General features: G+C 38.8%; 1 protein-coding gene across 2 annotated transcripts in view; it reads left to right on the top strand.

Moving 5' to 3' along the window:
• The window catches only part of scarb2a (scavenger receptor class B, member 2a), an 86,295-nt gene that overhangs the window by 32,962 nt on the left and 32,710 nt on the right, over positions 1 to 20,623 (top strand). For both annotated transcript variants that reach the window (XM_028802313.2, XM_051927789.1), the window contains exon 3: positions 9,828 to 9,975. In XM_028802313.2, the coding sequence (XP_028658146.1) occupies positions 9,828 to 9,975 (148 nt within the window). The remainder of the gene's footprint in view (positions 1 to 9,827; positions 9,976 to 20,623) is intronic.

Below are 20,623 nucleotides of genomic sequence, written 5' to 3'. Positions count from 1 at the left end.
CTTTAATAAAATACAATAATGTTCTTTTCCTGCATAACAAAAGACTCACAACTGTGCAATTAAGAAAATGCAAACAGAAAAGGCCAACGTGCTCTTTGGGCTCTGATTTGGTTGTGACTTTGGGTCTGCCAGTCTCTTCCTGTCAGTTTCTTCAAGTTTCCAGTTGCCTTTGGACTGTGTAGGACAACGAGCTTACTGACTCTTTGAAATTTTATTTTTTTTTTTTTGCAGTTTCTCTAAATGAAAGGCCAATACAGTGGAACCTCGGGTCACGACCATAATTTGTTCCAAAACTCTGGTCGTGACCCGAAGTAATTTCCCCCGTAGGATTGTATGTAAATACAATTAATCCGTCCCGGACCATACGAGCTGTATGTAAATATATATACACTCGCTTGTGCTCTCTCTCGCTGCGCTCTCTCTCTTTCTCTCGCTCGCTGCACAGGGAATGCATAGGGAGAGACTGAACACGTGTGGAAATCATCGGCGCATACGAACCAGAAGGGAAACTGGCTTGTTCGTCACCCGAGTGTGTGGTCGTGAACAGCTGCAAAAGTTTGGCAAACTTTTTGGTCGTAACCCGATTTGTACGAGGTCCGAGACGTTTGTGACCTGTGGTTCCACTGTACTTCTAAGGGTAGTAATGCTCTGTCTCATTTTATTTGTTAATTGCCACCATCACTGGAATTTACAACTTTCTACAGTATAATATTGTCCAAGTAGTATTTCAGAGGGTGTAGTAACACAGTCTGTTCCAGCTGTACTTTAAAACGGACAGAGGTTTTTAAGTAATCAACAGAAGTTTGGACACCTGTGCAAATTGTTTGCTTCAACTTGCAAGGCGTAATTTATTTTTATTGCTGCAGAACATCTGTAGGTTGTAACCTATTAGTTGTTCCTTGAAGAAGGCCCACTTGTAACATTCTGAAGTTTCCCTTTTTCAGTTTTTGCTAACCTAAACTTTAAATTTAAACCTCTGACTGTTTAGTTTACTGCTTACCTTTTCAACATTTTAGGTCATTCATTGCATTTCAACTGATTAAATTTGAAGAAAAACTGAAGTGTTCTAAAACGTTTGACTGGTTGTGTGTATAATATATATAATACACACACACACACACACACACCTATATATAATCTTGCACAGATGTCCTTTTCCATATCATTTGTAATTTTACACTGCCTGCTCGTTCATATAAGTGGTGCATCAGTAATCTTCAGGATTTGCACACAAGGTGCCTAAATGATATCATCTCTCTTGGGCCAACTGTAAGCCTTAGTGGTACCATGAGAATACGTAAATATTTACTAGAACATCTTGCTCCTCTTCTGATGTTGCACGAATGTTTATTTTACATAATCCAATCTGTGACACCCTTTAGTACAACTGAGCATTTCTCCTATGGAGCAGGGTGCCGAAGATGAAGCCATGTTACATGTTTATCAAGTATGTATGCAACTGTGACATTGACAAAGGGAATATAAATTTGCATTGTCTAGGTCTGCTAGTTTATCAAACAAAAACAGCTACTGACATCATCCTCCTAATAAGGCTATCAAGTATGGGCATGTGCAGAATGTTAGCAGAGCGCTTCTGACATCAGCAATCATATTTGAAAAACACAGTACTTCTAAAAGGTAGTTATTAAAACATTGCATGGTTTGTGGATTCACAAGTTTTAAGAAATATTGGTAGAATCTGTAAATATAGTACTACTACTATTAATAATGAAACATAACCCCAATTCCAAAAAAGTTGGGATGCTGTGTAAAATGTAAGTAAAAATAGAAGGCAAGTCTCATCAACCCATATTTTATTCACAATAGACCATAGAAAACATATCAAATGTTTAAACTGAGAAAATGTACCATTTTAAGAAAAGAATAAGGCCATTTTGAATTTGATGGCAGCAACACTCAAAAAAGTTGTAACGGCAATGTTTACCATCACAGTCCGTAATTTGGGAACTGAGGGGACCAGTTGCTGGACTTTTGGGAGAGGAATGTTATTCCATTCTTGTCTGATATAGGATTCTAGCTGCTCAATAGTCCTGGGTTGTCTTTGTTGTATTTTTCTTTTCATGATGCACCAAATGTTCTCAATTGGTGAAAGGTCTGGATTGCAGGCAGGCCAATTCAGCACCCAGACTCTTCTACTATGAAGCCATGCTGTTTAAATAGACACAGTATGCGGTTTAGCTGGTGAAATATGCAAGGTCTTTCCTGAAAAGATGTCTGGATTGGAGCACATGTTCCTCTAAAACATGTATATACAGTGCATTCGGAAAGTATTCACAGCGCATCACTTTTTCCACATTTTGTTATGTTGCAGCCTTATTCCAAAATGGATTAAATTCATTTTTTTCCTCAGAATTCTACACACAACACCCCATAATGACAACATGAAAAAAATTTACTTGAGATTTTTGCAAATTTATTAAAAATAAAAAAATTGAGAAAGCACATGTACATAAGTATTCACAGCCTTTGCCATGAAGCTCAAAATTGAGCTCAGGTGCATCCTGTTTCCCCTGATCATCCTTGAGATGTTTCTGCAGCTTAATTGGAGTCCACCTGTCGTAAATTCAGTTGATTGGACATGATTTGGAAAGACACACACCTGTCTATATAAGGTCCCACAGTTGACAGTTCATGTCAGAGCACAAACCAAGCATGAAGTCAAAGGAATTGTCTGTAGACCTCAGAGACAGGATTGTCTCGAGGCACAAATCTGGGGAAGGTTACAGAAAACTTTCTGCTGCTTTGAAGGTCCCAATGAGCACAGTGGCCTCCATCATCCGTAAGTGGAAGAAGTTCAAAACCACCAGGACTCTTCCTAGAGCTGGCTGACCATCTAAACTGAGCAATCGGGGGAGAAGGGCCTTAGTCAGGGAAGTGACCAAGAACCCGATGGTCAGAGCTCCAGAGGTCCTCTGTGGTGAGAGGAGAACCTTCCAGAAGGACAACCATCATTGCAGCAATCCACCAATCAGGCCTGTATGGTAGAGTGGCCAGATGGAAGGCACTCCTTAGTAAAAGGCACATGGCAGCCCGCCTGGAGTTTGCCGAAAGGCACCTGAAGGACTCTCAGACCATGAGAAAGAAAATTCTCTGGTCTGATGAGACAAAGATTGAACTCTGGTGTGAATGCCAGGTGTCATGTTTGGAGGAAACCAGGCACCGCTTATCACCAGGCCAATACCATCCCTTCAGTGAAGCATGGTGGTGGCAGCATCATGCTGTGGGGATGTTTTTTCAGCGGCAGGGACTGGGAGACTAGTCAGGATAAAGGGAAAGATGACTGCAGCAATGTACAGAGACATCCTGGATGAAAACCTGCTACAGAGCGCTCTTGACCTCAGACTGGGGCGACGGTTCATCTTTCAGCAGGACAACGACCCTAAGCACACAGCCAAGATATCAAAGGAGTGGCTTCAGGACAACTCTGTGAATGTCCTTGAGTGGCCCAGCCAGAGCCCAGACATTTGAATCTGATTGAACACCTCTGGAGAGATCTTAAAATGGCTGTGCACCGATGCTTCCCATCCAGCCTGATGGAGCTTGAGAGGTGCTGCAAAGAGGAATGGGCAAAACTGGCCAAGGATAGGTGTGCCAAGCTTGTGGCATCATATTCAAAAAGACTTGAGGCTATAATTGCTGCCAAAGGTGCATCGACAAAGTATTGAGCAAAGGCTGTGAATACTTATGTACATGTGATTTCTCAGTTTTTTTATTTTTAATAAATTTGCAAAAACCTCAAGTAAACTTTTTTCACGTTGTCATTATGGGGTGTTGTGTGTAGAATTCTGAGGGAAAAAAATGAATTTAATCCATTTTGGAATAAGGCTGTAACATAACAAAATGTGGAAAAAGTGATGCGTTGTGAATACTTTCCGGATGCACTGTACCTTTCAGCATTGACAGTTCCTTTCCCGATGTACAAGTTGTCAATTCTATAGGCACTAGTGCACCCCCATACCATCAGAGATGCAGACTTTTATACTGAGCGCTGATAACAAGCCGGATGGTCCCTCTCCTCCTTAGCCTGGAGGACGCTGTGTCCGTGTTTTCCAAAAATAATTTCTAATTTTGACTTGTCTGACCACAGAACAGTTTTCCATTTTGCCTTAGTCCATTTTAAATGAGCTTTGGCCCAGAGAAGAGAGCGGGCGTTTCTGGATTATGTGCACATATGCCTTCTTCTTTGCACGATAGTTTAACCTGCATTTATAGATGATACAGCAAATTATGTTCACAGACAATGATTTCTGGATGTGTTCATGAGACGATGCAGTGATTTCCATAAAAGAATCAGGCCTGTTTTTAACACAGTGCTGCCTGAGGCCCCGAAGATCACAGGCATCCAGTATTAATTTTTGGCCTTGTCCCTTCCGCATAAAGATTTCTCCAGATTCTCTGAATCTTTTGATGATATTATTTACTGTAGACGCTGAGATATTTAAAGTCTTCTCATTTTTTCATTGAAGAACATTATTCTGAAATTGTTCCATAATTTGTAGACAGTTTTTTGCAGATTGGTGAACCTCTGCCCATCTTTACTTTTGAGATTCTCTGCCTCTGTAAGATGCTATTTTTGTACCCAGTCATGTTGCTGACCTGTTTCCGGTTAAACTAATTAGTTGCAAAATGTTTCTCAAACTGTTTCTTTGTAGTACCCCTTACTTTTCCAGACTTTTGTTGGCCCCGGGCCCAACTTTTTTGACATGTGTTGCTGCCATCAAATTCAAAATGAGCTATTATTAAATAGTACATTGTATTACTTTCCATATTTTTTATGTTTTCTAGTGTTAATAAAATATGAGTTTATGAGATTTACAAATCACTGCATTGTTTTTATTTACATTTTACACAGCATCCCAATTTTTTTGGAATTGGGGTTGTATTTATATGCCTTAAAAGAATATTTCTGTTTATGAGTAGCAAGACATGGCATGTTGGATACATTAGTAAATATTGTTTGGTTCAAGGTACCAACTTCATATAGTGAGCAGTAACTAATTAAACAGTGTTTTTTCCAGTGGTATATTTTTTTATGGTTGACTTTGTCATACATGAACAATATTCATTTGAAATATAAGTGTGAAATGATTTTTTTTTTTCATTTTTAATGTCTGATGAATCAGAAAGTTTGATTTCTTTCAAACAGGCACATAATTGCTAATGAACAACAGTATGAGTAATAACTAAAATGTGAAATATGTGATGTGATTTAGTTTGGAGAAATAGATGGCCAAATTGCTGTACAACACAAAGAATGGTTTTTTTTTTTTGTTTTAGAATTTTCATCAAGCCATAAATTGGCAACTATGTAACTGTGGACTACAATTAGATGTTCAAGACATCTCATACTAAAAAACAATCCCTGAAAATGTTATGCATCTAGCATTAACAAAAAACATTGTCATTTTTTTAGTAGCATTCTCTTTTTACAGTAAAATTGGCACTTCAAATTTTCCTTGTCTCAGAAACTAGCCTAACATTTTGCTCTTTAGTTATTGGATACAGTGAAATTATTTTTAGTAAGTATGGTATGAACCAAATAGGAGATGGTCAGTCTAGACAATTTTTCTAATATCTCTTTGGTACCTAGGAACTATAAATGGCCCAAGTTCCTGAGATGGGATCCTGCAAAAGTTCCCTAGTTTCTAAAAAAGTCCCTGGTTCCTGACAGGGTAGTCCAGGGAGAAGGGAATAGATGCAGTGAATGGTTTGTAAGTTGTTTCTGATTAGCAGTAGTCCTGCCAGATAAAATTTCAAATGTAGAAGACACAACTTTCAATAGCTACCTTGGATAACAACCAAATTGAATTTGTAAATACATATAAACTAGAATAAATACACAAAGAAAATGTAAAAACAAATATCAAACTCTCATGATAAATTAACAGATAATTGGTTAAACATGATAACATTTTGTTAGGAACAATAACCTAAAACAAGGTTACAATGACCGTAGGGAAGGTTCCAATATTTTTTCAATTCAAAATATAAGGATTCTATTCAAGCACGATGTGTTACTGTGCTTAAAGAACTGTGTGAAATAAGCAAATATAGTTATGTGAAAAAAACATTGCAGCATCTTTCAATTTAATCTAGTTTTACATATCAGGGCATCTCTATATTACCCCAAATCATCACATTCTAAAATTAGATAAATCTAATCTAAAATAATATAACAGATTTTTCTTTTGTCATTATTTAACAAGAAATAACCTAACGTGCAGAAGTCATTTAGGGGGGGAAAAAATAAATGCTCCCCAGAGATGCATATACATGTAAATACAGTATGTCATATACACATTCTTTTACATGATTGTGCTTTTAGTATAGGTTAAGCTTTTTTTATTTAATTTTCATGTTGTGAGATCCATCCATCTGTCTGTCCATTTCCTAAATCTCCTTTCTCCTGAGTAGGGTTGCGGGGAAGCTGGAGCCTATCGCAGCAAACTTGGGGTTCAAGGCATGAGCAGTCCCTAGACAGGGTGCTAGTCCATCGCCGGGTGAACACACACCGCACATACACACACACGGAACAGTTTAGCATTGCCAGTTCACCTAACCTGCATGTGTAAGGAGCGGGAGAACACGCAGTGAGGACCCAGGATGTGAATGCTGACCTCCTCACTCAATGCAGCACTTCCACCCTGCCACCTTGTACTTGAATTCACTCTAAATTTAAAATGAATTTCTTTTGGGCTCTCAGATGTTTATATTTTCAGAACATGAACATATTGATAAGGAAAGTATGTGAGTTTTAATTTCTTTGTAATTCTTAAATTCCCATATTTTCTTTTTACAAAATCTGTAAGTTTATTCTTCTTCATTACCAGCTTCTAAGGCATTAATTGTGTTCATTGCTGCTATTTGCACTAGTTTTTTGATATGGGGTGTCAATATGCTTTTTATATCTTCCATTTGGGCTCTAATCTCATTCATTTTAGAACTGCATTTATTTATGCAGCACATTTTTATACATGAAAACAGCTAATATGCCCTATAATAAACCTGTGAATAGCTAAACAGAGTTGCAAAAGAAAGTAAAGAACAGTTATTTAAAACAGTACATAATCATAATGTTCAGCGTATTTAAAAATCATTGTTAGCTTGAGAGGGCTGGAAAATAAAAAATCAAGCTGGTGGGATGTTTGGGGAAAAAATAAACCTGTGGTGTTCCAAAGACTGAAGGAACACTTAGCTTCTCCAGGCATTCTACAATCCGTGAATGTGTCGGAGGACTTATGTGGGGCTCTTTACATTTTGCATACATCTCAGGTTGACTGCAGTGAAGATTGGGGGCAGTGGCACAGCATAGATTAATGGGGGAGGAGGAAAATACAAAAGTGGCGAAAAGTGACCAGCCTATAAAATGATACCTAGATTTGCAATTTATGAAAAGACCTAATTTGTTCCTTCCTTCAGTATAAAGAAGTACTAGTGATGCTAGCATTTTCTTAAGTGATAAAGAAATTAAAGAAAATGGGTTAAGGAGATTAAAGAGGTGGGCTTTTAGTAGTTCCTTGAAGTGTTCAAATGTACGCCATCTCACCAGTTGTTTTGTTTTGTGTTTTTAATTTCAGTTTTGTGCTCCTTATGCAAAGTGTGATTGCTGAGCCCATTAAAATCTCACTTAAACTCCTCTCTTAATGCCAGTTATATAACCTTTCAGTTCTATATCATGCAATATTCTGTATTACATTTCGCATTATGTTCTGGATTTTGAGGTCAAGGATGGTAAATAATTTATTTTTGTATAGCATAGCAACGAACCATGACTACTGGTCAGACTAGCAGTGCAGAAAGAGTAAGGTGTAGTGTGTGTTGCTGGTGCCATTTCTACTGCTATAGTCTTGGGCTATTAAGACCTTGGTCACTTATACTCATGACTATCCAGATCAGACAGCTGCCCAAGTTGGTTCAGCTTAATCTTTCAGCAATTATTTAGGAGACATTATGTGATTTTTTTTTTTTCCCAATAGGTAAAGCATTCTCAATTTATTAAACTGCAGGATGTTGCCATAATCCAGGTATGCCTGTTATCTGGATGAGCAATCAAGCTGCTGCTTCATTAGTCATTTTGCAGAACCCACTTCTTCCATTTCAGGGATAAGGAGTTCAGGAGCAAACCCAATCCTGAAATCTTAGTCCATCAAGGAGTTACCTATTCACAATTACTCACACAGGGCCCACACAGGGCCCAGTTAGAGTCAACAATCAATCTTGTGAAGCAAAGTTGTCTTTTTTTTTTTTTTTTGCTGTTTTAGTAGTCACAGCACAGTAGACAGTCATGTACCTGGCATGTATTACATTTCCTTGATGATTACCATAAGTTATGCTGGGATCCAGACATCATACAACAGAAATTTCTAATTATGCCAAATGTGAAGTAAACTTAATAGAGTTGTGTTAAAATAACCACTTAAACAATATTTAATATTTTTAATTCATAATTTTCTGCGGTGGGTTGGCACCCTGCCCGGGATTGGTTCTTGCCTTGTGCCCTGTGTTGGCTGGGATTGGCTCCAGCAGACCCCCGTGACCCTGTGTTCGGATTCAGCGGGTTGGAAAATGGATGGATGGAATTCATAATTTTTAATGTGTCATTTTGTGTTGTGTGCCCTGTAGAAATATGAGTTTTACATTCTTTATTTAATAATTTTTTACATATACAGTAAGTTTTTATTCACATTAATTAAACATGCAATACAAACATAAGTAAGTAGTTTAAATAAGAGTGTAAATGAAATGTGAACTTTGACAGATATCTTCCTCATTAGACTAGAATTATGTGGCCATCTTGTCAATTTATCATTTTAGCTGCTTGAACAGTCTTAAAATATTTGTTTGCACTCCAAAGCTCATGGCCATATACAAGGATCAGAAGTTTTCCATTAACTTGTAGGCTTCCTATACTAGATTAAACAGCTGGCAGATTGTGGCTGTCTGAAAGGTAAATACAACTAAGCTTTGAGTCCTTGCCCATCAGTGTAACGTTGTTCCACAACCCAAGCACCATTACCCATTGCCATATTGTAGCCTTTCTAACTCTGTCCCCAATATCTGTCAAGTGACTTTCTTTTCATCTGACTCTAACCTCTTTACCTATTAAAAGTGAGGCCATATGGTATCTCTGCTCAGCTTATTTTACTCAGATCCACTGGACTACATAGGTCTTCTGGCTACCAGGCCCACCTAAAAGACTGGGTCTATCTAGCTCCATTCCACAGCAGGTTTGATTGATCATACTGTGGATCATTATTTGTCAGACCCTTTCTCTTAGACCAGGTTTTAAAAAGTATCTCTACCAAAAGTAAACTCTCAACAATATAGCTCTAAGAATCCCTCGGGCATGATGTGCACTTTCACCATGCCATGAAAAGGATTTTTACAAGACAGATTTAATATTGAAAAGGAAGTTAAATAGACTTGTGCAAAACAGATGTTGGGCAGTGGTTATGCTACTATATTAGTTTTTTTGTTAGTATGCCTTTTTATACAAACTGGAAAGTTTCTTTTAAGTTTAAGTGCCAGTGATATGTTTACTTTATTGATGTTAGTCATTGAAAACATTTTTTTCTTCTCTAGCATCTTTTAATCATGCCAACAAAAAAAATTTAATTTCTAATTGTGTAAGTTAGTACATAATTTTTTTTTTTTTACTTTTTTCTAAATATGATGCTTTGTACAGTGTATCTCTGCTATACATTTGTTTGTCTTGGATATTCTTTTTCTTCAGGATGTACCTTCTTAAGTATGTTTATGTAGCAGGGATTTTGTGCATTTGAGCCAATTTTCCTGTTTTCTTCTAGGGAATATAGACCCAGAGTAAATGTCACCTTCTTAGAAAATGGAACTAAAGTGGCTGCACTGAGCCCTAAGACATTTGTATTTCAACCAGATATGTCAGCTGGCGACCCAGAGATTGACCAAGTGACAACAGTTAACATTCCTGCTGTGGTGAGTAGTTCAATGCAGTAACAAATTACAGTTCCAAATGACAACCTTGAACATTTTTAACTTTATATCGCATTTGTCTCAAGTACTTATTATATACATTCAGTGAACAAAAAAATGCAATTAGTGTTATTTTAAACAGAGATATGTGGGGAGTCCTATTGGTACTACATTGTTAGCTGAATTGGGAAGTATACAATTAGCTGTCTCAATATTTAACAATCTTAAACAGACTAACTGCGTTATGCACAAATATGCAGTCTGTAAGTATAAGCCACACCACCTTGTACTTCTAACCAGCATCAAACATAGAAACCACTTTTGCTGACACACACACATCTGCTAATTCACTTGCTGTAGCTGAAGAGCAGAAGAACTTCATATCATGGGTAAAACAGGATCAGTTTGTTTTTAGCTTATTTTCTTGCAAAGCTAGTCAACGGGCACTGGGTGATTTTGAACACCATGACATGCTTTTCAAATTTGTTTTCAAGGACAACATACAATTTTGATTTTGAGTATTTCAAGGGTTCTGAAGGGTTTATTAATGGGTCCTTGGACTCCCCTCCCGCCCAAAAAAAATTTTCTCCTTGCCTTGATGATAAACTTTACCATATTTTATCTATACAGGCAGTGTCGTGGAGAACAGCTCGTACTTTATAAAGAAAACAGACTCAGAGTTCAAATTGAGATGCAGAAAAAAATCTTTATTACAATATAACAATGAGACATGACCATAGTGCAAGTGCTTAAACTAGGAAGTGCATTAATTTATATTACATTTCTTATAATCTGTGCAAAATACTCTCCTCCTTCTAATACTTCCCATCATTACCTAATATAGTTCTGCCCACCATTACTTAATGTTGGTAACTTGACCAAAACTTATTCATTGATCAATTACACAAATAACATTAGAATTCCTGAAGCCTACAAAAAAACTCGTAATCCCGGCCCGCCTTAAATCCCTTTGCACATCTCCATCAGCATCTTTTGTTTTGTAAATATGTCGATCAGCACAAGCAGCAAGCAGCCTGCTGTCTCATCCCCCGCCTTGACGGAGCTTAGCTCACAGACAAAAAGTTCTCCCAGCTCAAGCCAAGGCTTCTTATCTGCATGTGATGTGCATAGAGTTGTATAGGGTAAATAATACAGTATATCGTTATTTGGAATACATGCATTTCATGTGTGTTCTGTGTCTACAAAGATCTAGATAAGTGTTGGATGGAAGGAAATGCAAGAAATACTGAACACATACCTTAAGCAGAAACTTTTTCCAGGTTATACTAATAATGACATGAAGTGCATAATGTGTGAAGACTTTAGTCCAAATATCAAATAAGCACATGCACATTCAAGAATATAACCAAAGAAAAAAAAAACATTCGATTTACATGTGGCTGTCAATGAGTTAAACACTTGAGCTCAAATGTTAATTGTAAGGGAGTTTACATGTATTCTTGAATGGTGCAGAGGTAAGAACTGCTGTCTTATAACCCGGAGGTCTCAGGTTCGAGACCAGGCGCTCCGTGTTTTGAGTAGTGAGCTGTTATTATTATTATTTGTACAAATATAATAAAAACATACATATGACATGAGTGTGTAACACCCAGTATAAATTTTGGCTACTTGTAAAAGTTAGCGCTTGTTTTTTTATTATTCCGTTTTGTTCTCTCAGTAACGTTCACGTGGTACAATGAACTTGCCTTTTTTTATTCAGTTTTATTCTCTCAGTGTCGTTCACGTGGCACAACGAACTTGCCTCTCCATCTTTGAGCTGATGGCATTTATCTCCATTCTTTTCACAAGAGCAGCGCTGTGGCTGATGCCTGCTCAGAACTATTTTTGTTGTACCGGCAATCAATGATACGATGTCCCGTGACCAGTATCAGACTGGACAAAGGCAGGAGCGTAGCAACAGATAGTTTCTTCACAGCACTTTCGCTGGCTAATAGACTGCTCTGCACCACAACACAACTCTGCTTGGCACCATAAGTAAAATGGGACTTTCTCCTGCAGCTAAATTCACTTCAGTACGTGAGTAATTTGCCACGTTAGTGTTTAGATCTGACAGCGCCATGTTCACGGTGTATGCATCCAAAAAGAAGAAGCCTTTGATTTCAATCTGTAATCACCGGTGTAAAGTTTTGCTACCTGTAAAAGATATTGCTGAAGGGATAGAACCAGACACACTAAAGCTGGTGAATCATGTCTTCTTAGTGTCTTGTTGTCACTTGAATTTTTTGTTATTCAGCTTTATTCTTGAATAAAAGCACACTTGTTTCGTTATACCTTTGCAAATGTGTTTATTTTATATTCCAGTAACTACTTGAATGAGATCGACTCAGTCTGTGCCGCACGTCATTATTTGAAAACACTATGCCAGATCTTGCCTGTACTCCACGTTATGCTGCATGATACTGAAAATGCAGACAGAGCGGAGTACAGCCAAGATTGAAAAAACGCTATGCCATTTGAAGATGAGTTGTCATTTGAACTTATTTTTTCTCTCTCCGATCTTGCCTGTACTCCGCTCTGTGCTTGCATTTTCAGTATCATGCACCATAACGCGGAGTACAAGTGGATTTCTGGATTTGATTCCAAGTGTGGACTTTGCATTTGAAAGCTGTCACTGTTAACTCTCAAAATGAGGTCCAAAGAGCTATCCATGCAAGTGAAAACAGGCCATCATTGGGCAGAGAAAACAAAACAAAGCAAACCCATCCGAGAGACAGCGGAAGCATCAGGAGTGGTCAGATCAACCATCCTGCACATTTTTAATGAGAACGAAGGCACTGGTGAGCTCAGCAACACCAGAAGGACTGGACAACCGTGGAAGACAACAGTGCTGGATGATTGCAGAATTATTTCCTTGATGAAGAAAAACCAATTCATGACATTTAACAAAACCAAAAACACTCTCTGTGAGGTAGGCCTATCATTACCAAAGTCTGCAATCAAGAGGAGACTTAATGAAAGTAAATACAGAGGGTATACCACAAGGTGCAAACAATTGGTAATGTAGGGCCCTATGATTTCCATGATGCAGAAAACACAGACGGAATTAACGCTTAAAAACGGATTTTAGATTTAAAAACGGAAATGTGCAGAATTTAGAGACTAAAGGGGTGACTGTTACAAAACTTCTCAATAAATTAAACCATTGAATAATCTGTAGTTCTGTCATTCCGAAACTATTTTCTAGTTTGTTGTTTTTGAAGTGAATGCAATTCTTCATAGAAATACAGTTGTGCCTCTGTTTGTTTGTGCCATGTTTCCTGTATGTTTTCTCGTTAAAAGCAAGTGAATTAGCTCGCTGCTCAAGACAGAAATGTTGAAGCAAGCAGTATCAGATACTCTACCTCAAAAAAACTAATAAACACAAGCTTAACTGCAAAATTGAGGGCACAACAATATCAAATCTGTACAACAACTTTTCTGCGAGTTTTGCCAGCATAGCATAGACTGGACATGCAAAGATACTTGCAATGACCATGTCAAATCTAAAACCCATCTCAAAAAGGACAAATTAAGATCAAAAAGTGTTCCCCTTCAGGTAACAACCAAGGAAACAGCAAAATCATCCGATGCAAGACGGCAGTTTGTGTCCATGCGAGTCAGACATACCGCTCTAAAAAATGACAGAAGATGCGTCCTTTCTTTAGCATCGTAAACAATGAGGCACGCTGCCAAAAAATGAGAGCAGTCTTCGTCAGACTCATTTGCCTCGTGTCTTTGAATAACATATGGACGCTGTTCTTAAAAGATTTGCGGAAAGAAAATATGTTGTAGTTGATGAAACCACAGATAGCCAAGACCACATAGTTCTCAACGTAGTGATAGGCGAGTAAACATTTGGCTGTATGGTAATTCTTTTATGTAGGCAGTTCTAGTTGTACGTGATATATTTACTGTGAATCATTTAACCAATTTATTAACGGTCTTTCCCATAAAAAAATGTTATTAGTGAAAGGCACTGGTTGTTAACAGGTTCCCTTTTAAGAATTAACAATGACGTTTCAGGATTTAATAAATGTTTTGCCTGGCTGTGACGAGGCATGCAAGATCCACATTTGACTCTTCAGTTATAAACTCAGCACCTACAAACCTGGGCAGAAGAGCAGGCTTTTCCTCAGATGCAATGAGCCCTTAAAAGCGGGTCACTCTTTCTTTTTTCTAAAAGTGAAGTTAACCTTCATCTCAGAAGGATTCATCAAACTAGTAACAGCTCTTACAATTCTGGAGGACACTCACAGTCCTACTGCAGTCTCAGCATACAGCGTCATGGAGGATCTGGGCTCCTACAGTACCTGATGAATGGAACTGCAAAATAAGGTTCAGTTGTGCTAGTGTGCTGTTTCATTAAAAGGAATGTGAAGTGCCATTTCATAATTGTTTGTTTTGTTGTAGCTGTTACTACTTTCTTAAAGTAAAAAAAAAAAAAATCAGAATCAAGGAAAAATAAAACGGTAAAAACTGAAAATCAAAAAAAGTAGAACGGAATTTGTGAAAAAATAAAATGGATTCCTGAGGGCCCTATTAATGCTATAGCAGAGGAAAGATAGATTATAAAATATAAAAAAGTCCAGTTTTGGAATAGTTTTGTTTGGACAAATGAAATTAAGATCAATATTTTTCAGAATGATGGATAGAGAAGAGTATGGAGAAGAGAAGCAACAACTCATGATCTTTAGCATTCCACATCATTTCTGAAACATGGTGAAGGCAGTGTTATGACATGGGCGCTCGTCACTGGTGTTTTATTGATGATACGACTACTGACAAAAGTCTCAGGGTGATTTCTGAAGTGTACAGGGCTATACTGTCTGCTTGGATTCAGACAAATGTTACGAAACTGATAGGATGACGCTTCACAGTACAGATGAACATTAAGCCAAACATAATGTGACATAAACCAAGTGCTTTTCAAAGCAAAGAAGTGGAATATTCTTCAATGACCAAGTCAGTCTACTGGCCTCAGCCCAATTGGGATTGTGTTTCACTTGATGAAGACAAAATTGAAGGCAGAAAGTCCAACAAACAAAGCAGTACCTGAAGACAGCTGCAGTAAAGGCCTGGCAAAGCATCAGTGCTGTGGAACCCCAGCACTTGGAAAATGCCATGGGCTCCAGACTTCAGGCAGTCATATATTAGTCATGATTTAGTTTATCAAAATACTTTTGAGCCCCTGAAAATGGGGGGACCATGTATAAAGATGGCTGTCTTTTCTAAATGGCTCGTACAATGTTTTTGTGACCCAGTGACTCAGGATTGGGTCACTGCTTTTTGCAGATGATGTTGTCCTGTTTGCTTCATCAGGCCGTGATCTTCAGCTCTGTCTGGATCGGTTCGCAGCCGAGTGTGAAGCGGCTGGGATGGGAATCAGCACCACCAAATCCGAGACCATGGTCCTCAGCCGGAAAAGGGTGGAGTGCCCTCTCAGGGTTGGTAGCGAGATCCTGCCCCAAGTGGAGGAGTTCAAGTATCTCGGGGTCTTGTTCACGAGTGAGGGAAGAATGGAGCGTGAGATCGGCAGGCGGATCGGTGCGGCATCCGCAGTAATGCGGGCTCTGCATCGGTCTGTCGTGGTGAAAAAGGAGCTGAGCCGCAAGGCAAAGCTCTCAATTTACCAGTCGATCTATGTTTCTACCCTCACCTATGGTCATGAGCTATGGGTAGTGACCGAAAGAACGAGATCGCAAAGACAAGCGGCTGAAATGAGTTTCCTCCGCAGGGTGTCTGGGCTTTCCCTTAAAGATAAGGTGAGAAGCTCAGTCATCCGGGAGGGGCTCAGAGTAGAGCCGCTGCTCCTCTGCATCGAGAGGAGTCAGATGAGGTGGCTCGGGCATCTGATCAGGATGCCTCCTGGACGCCTCCCTGGTGAGGTGTTCCGGGCACGTCTAACCGGGAGGAGGCCCCGGGGAAGACCCAGGACACGCTGGAGGGACTATGTCACTCGGCTGGCCTGGGAACGCCTTGGGATTCTCCCGGAAGAGCTAGAAGTGGCCGGGGAGAGGGAAGTCTGGGCATCTCTGCTCAAGCTGCTGCCCCCGCGACCCGACCTCAGATAAGCCAAAGTGGATGGATGGATGTTTTTGTTAAATGCCTTAAATTAAAACTGCAATCACTTCAATCACATCTTGATTAATTTATTTTAAATCCATTGTGGTGGCACACAGAGCCAAAATTATGAAAATTGTAGATAGATAGATAGATAGATACTTTTATTAATCCCAAGGGGAAATTCACACTTGTACCACTGTCCAAATACTTATGGAGCTCACTGTAGTTGCCAAACTGGCCAATCAGAGTCATAGGGTTTGTGTCCTTGCATTTTTGAAGGAGGTGCGCATCAGTCTATGCCAAAGGTACACCACAGGTGTTACCGGTAATGCTGTACCTACTGTATAGTGTAGACTTAATGCCTTATGTTTCTGTTTGTTGCAAGGCAGGAAGTTATGCAGTTAAATAAATTTTTAACCTGTTCCCTAGGTTTATATTCAGTGCAAGATGGAGTAGAATCGATGTGAATGACATCCTACCAGTATACTAGTTAGCAAATTTAAAATACTTGCCCTTTTTCCAAGACGACTTACAACGTCTATGATACAATTGGTTACATTACTTTTGGTTTTCCAGTTGTAGCACAGGTAGGTCAAGTGACCTGCTCAGGGTCACAGAGTCAGTAGTGGAATTTGAACACACAACCTCAGGGTTTGAAGTCCAAAGCTTTAATCATTACACTACACTGCCTGCCTATAAAGTGCAGAGGTCACCAGGCTATGAAATAATATATCAGTGCTATAATAAGTCCAGAGAACAGTGACTAGCCAGATTTCAGCACTATAAGGGGTAAGTTATGAAGAAAGACTTGAAAATAGCTGAAGCTTTTCAGTTTAAGCAAAAAGAGATTAACAGGTGACATGACTGTAGCATTTAACTCTTTTAGGGCGGATGTTGACTTTTTTGGATATTCAGGGGTAGAGGATGGTAATCGGCTGTAAACTGTGACAAAACTCACCATTACGTTTTAATTAGACTCTCTTAGCTAAAAGGAAAGTTAGCTTCGTTGATTTGACCTCGATACCCTAGGTGTGCATGAGTAGTGAAGAGCAAACAACTTCTAAAATGGCATTGACATCTGATAAGAAGCCAAAGAAAATGCACAAAGCAAAATACTCTGTGGACAACGTTTTGCGTATTACTTAGTCTTTTTTAGATGACAAAGAAGTGTTACATGAACAAATATAGCTTGGTATAATGTATTATCCAGTGAGTCAACATATGCAGTGATGCAACAAACATGTTCTTTTTTAATTACTGCTTATTTAATTATTAAGTATTAACTTTTTTTGTGCTGTGTACTGTCTATAAATTAGGGCTGTCATTTGAACTTTACTTGGATCCTATTGTATCATAACTGTATTTGTCCATTTGAATATAGTCAAATGTAGGTTAAAATTCTGGGGGTCATATCTATATCGGCACATAATTCTAGCAATGAGACTACTAATGTGCTATTTTCAGAATAATTTAATTACTTTTATGCCACAGTGAGCACTGTTTAATTCTCACTACTGATAAATGTGTCCATGGTAGTTACCCACCCACAATAATCTTATGGTCCTCTTTAGTCCTGACTATTTTTTAAATACCTTCTTTCATTTGAACTTGGAGTTTTGTTTAGATATTTCCAGTATTTATTAAAAATTGCAGCAAAGCATTATATTTTATGCTCTCTTTCATGAAGGTATTATGTGACCATGATTTCTGGATGAATGTGACAGTTTATTTTGTTATGCTGATAGTTGTCGTCTAACCTTGTGAAGTCTTGTGATGTACTTTAATATTCTCTTTCTGTTTGTGTTGTATTGTTTGGTAAAACTCTTTGGATAAAGTATTTGTCAAATAATAATTATTTTGAACCACTCAGTGATCGTTAATACATAATACAGTCGACCCTTGATATACAACCGGCCTGACATGCGAACAACTTGATTTACAACCAAAATTTTTGTTTTGATTTACGACCAACATCTTGCGTTACGACCTGAATGCGGTCACATGTATCCGCTTGCGCGATTGTAAACAAACAGCTGAGAGCGTTTGTAAGTGTCAGTCGGAGCCCAGATACATGTGTTTGTGGACGTAATTTCTGTCAGTGCAGTGATTTATATAATTTTTTTCGATAATTGCTAAGGAAGGAAGAGAAGGTAATGAAGGTAAAGAAAGTGATCACAATCGAAACAAAGAAGGAAATTGTGCGGAAATATGAGCGTGTTGTTTGTGTGACCGATCTTGCTAATATGTACAGCATGTCGAAATCCACCATCTCGACAATTTTACAAAGAAAAGATTTGTATAAGGAGGTTCCTTCCAAACAATAACCACCTTCCATTTCATTCTCCTCCTCCTCCCTTCCTGCAGCCCAAAGATGTCAAATTAAATGGTGTGTACAGTATGAAATTGTTGTTTCTGGTAGGCTAGGCACTTTTTATAACTTTTTGGTTAGTACATTAGAAAAATTATTGGTGTTTTGGTAAATTATGCACATTATACAACCCTTTTTTATTATGAAAAGGTTAAGTAAGTGTTGCTGTAGGCGGTTCGGAACACATTATGGGTATTTCCATTATTTCTTATGGGAAAAATAGTCTTGACTTACAACCAACTTGAGTTACAACCAGCCCTCGCGAACGAATTGAGTTCGTAAGTCAAGGGTCCACTGTACAGTAAAACAGTACATCCACCTGTTCATGTGATGAAACACTTAACTCTTTGAGGGCTATGCCTCATTTTATATTAAGAAACTGTGGCCACTAGAGGGCACTTCTGCAACCCAAACTCCAACACAGACATAGCAGACACAAGTTCAGCACACACCTTTTTTACTTTTCCACGTGGGAAATGCTTTCCCTCATTTCCTACCTTCACAGAGCAGTTCCCAGCACAAATACAATACACAAAGCACACTTCATGTCTTCTTTTCTATGCCTCTGTCTTGTCTTCTCTTCTGTACACCTCCACTCCTCCTGGCAAGTTTCGTTCACTAACTCTGGCTCCCGGAGTAGTGGCAGCTGGCTCCTTTTATAGGGCACCCAGAAGTGCTCCTGATGCTTGAGGACCTTCTTCTGACAGCACTTCTGGGTGTGGCGGAAGTTCTGTAGCCAAACGCTCTGCAAATCTCCAATCGCCCCCTGGTGGAGGCTATGGGCCACAGGAGGGTTGAGTTTCCATGCTCCAGACCCGTGGCACTGTTGCAAACCAAGGGGACTGCCATCTATTGTTCCGGGGGAAGGTAATGTCCTGGAGAAGCTATCTTCCCCTGGTCCTTCCAGTAATGAGGCATCCCAACCAGGTAAGGACCCCTACCATCCACCACAAAACACAAGTCTTGCTTTGTGCCTGATATTGCCAGGATAGGCTCTGGCTTCCACTTCCAAAGACCTTGAATTGTATTAAGTGGGTTTGGTAGTGGACCTTGGTCTAGCATTGTTATCTGTGTAATATGTCTGACCAGTCATAAATAGTGATGAGCGACCTCCACGATGTTCACTTCACCTCGAGTTTGGAGAAATCACAGAAGTGTTCGCATATATCGCTGAATTAGGTGACATGCATTAAAGTCAATGAGGAAGAACTAACTTAACTAGATTTGCCTGAAGCATAATGGTGCAGTCTTCTTTAAAGTGTTCCTGCGGACTAGGGAAATGTCTGCCAGCTGTACTGGACTGATTATTGCAGCCAAAAAGGTGAACTGAGCTGTGCAGCAACAGTGCCAACCTCCGCACCACAGAGCCTCTGTTAGACCAAAGAAGAAAGAACGCAGTCAGAGATGCACAGTCATACATTTCGTCAAAACGAATCAGAAATGGCAAAAGTCAGAAAAAATAAGTCTTCTAAACAAGGAATATTCAAATTGGAATGTCGTGATTGAAGCCATTGGCTCGCTCTTTTTTTTGAAGTCCCTCTGAAACTTTCTGTGTTGATGCTTTTTTTTTACTTTTTCTTCTATCAAAAAGATAGAAACATCTTGTAAATAGTAGTAAATCTTTTGTTATTATTTTTATTTCATAGAGTCTTATGTGGTTTTAAACGCATCAGACTCCTTCAAGGTTTGTTTTTTATCACCACATGGCTAATTAGGCGCACACAGGGCACACGCTTCCATCTCTTATGTTGATGTGGAACTCTAAGATCGACCTGTACATTTGGCGACAAGCAGAGACTCATTATTTATGCTGTACATGTTTCATGAAAATAAAATTTTGATGACCTGCATTATTTACTTATCTGTTCTACTAAGTCCCACAGAGTCTGTAATGCAAATGATCAGTATTACAGTATATGCCTGGGGTGTGGTCTCATCCAGTTTTGGCTGTTATACCTCAAGGGGATTTTGCGATGGCCTTGCAAAGCATTATAGGGTGCTGGGGAAAAAAAGTTCTCCTAAACGGCCAAATTATCAGTAAATAATTTGGCAAACAAGGGTAAATGTGAATGCAGCAATTCACTGCGAATAACGATTTGGTTAAATTCTCTGATCAATACTAGTCCTATGTGACTTTTGCCAGTTTTTCTTTCTGAGCAAAATTCTAAGAATAGGTGTAAAATAGATCACAAGAGATAATGCAAAATAGTTACTTCTCAG

Source organism: Erpetoichthys calabaricus, chromosome 5, assembly GCF_900747795.2.
Source record: "Erpetoichthys calabaricus chromosome 5, fErpCal1.3, whole genome shotgun sequence".
NCBI lineage: Eukaryota > Metazoa > Chordata > Cladistia > Polypteriformes > Polypteridae > Erpetoichthys > Erpetoichthys calabaricus.
Note: the sequence above shows the minus strand (reverse complement) of the source record. Positions and strands in the feature narration are given on the sequence as shown.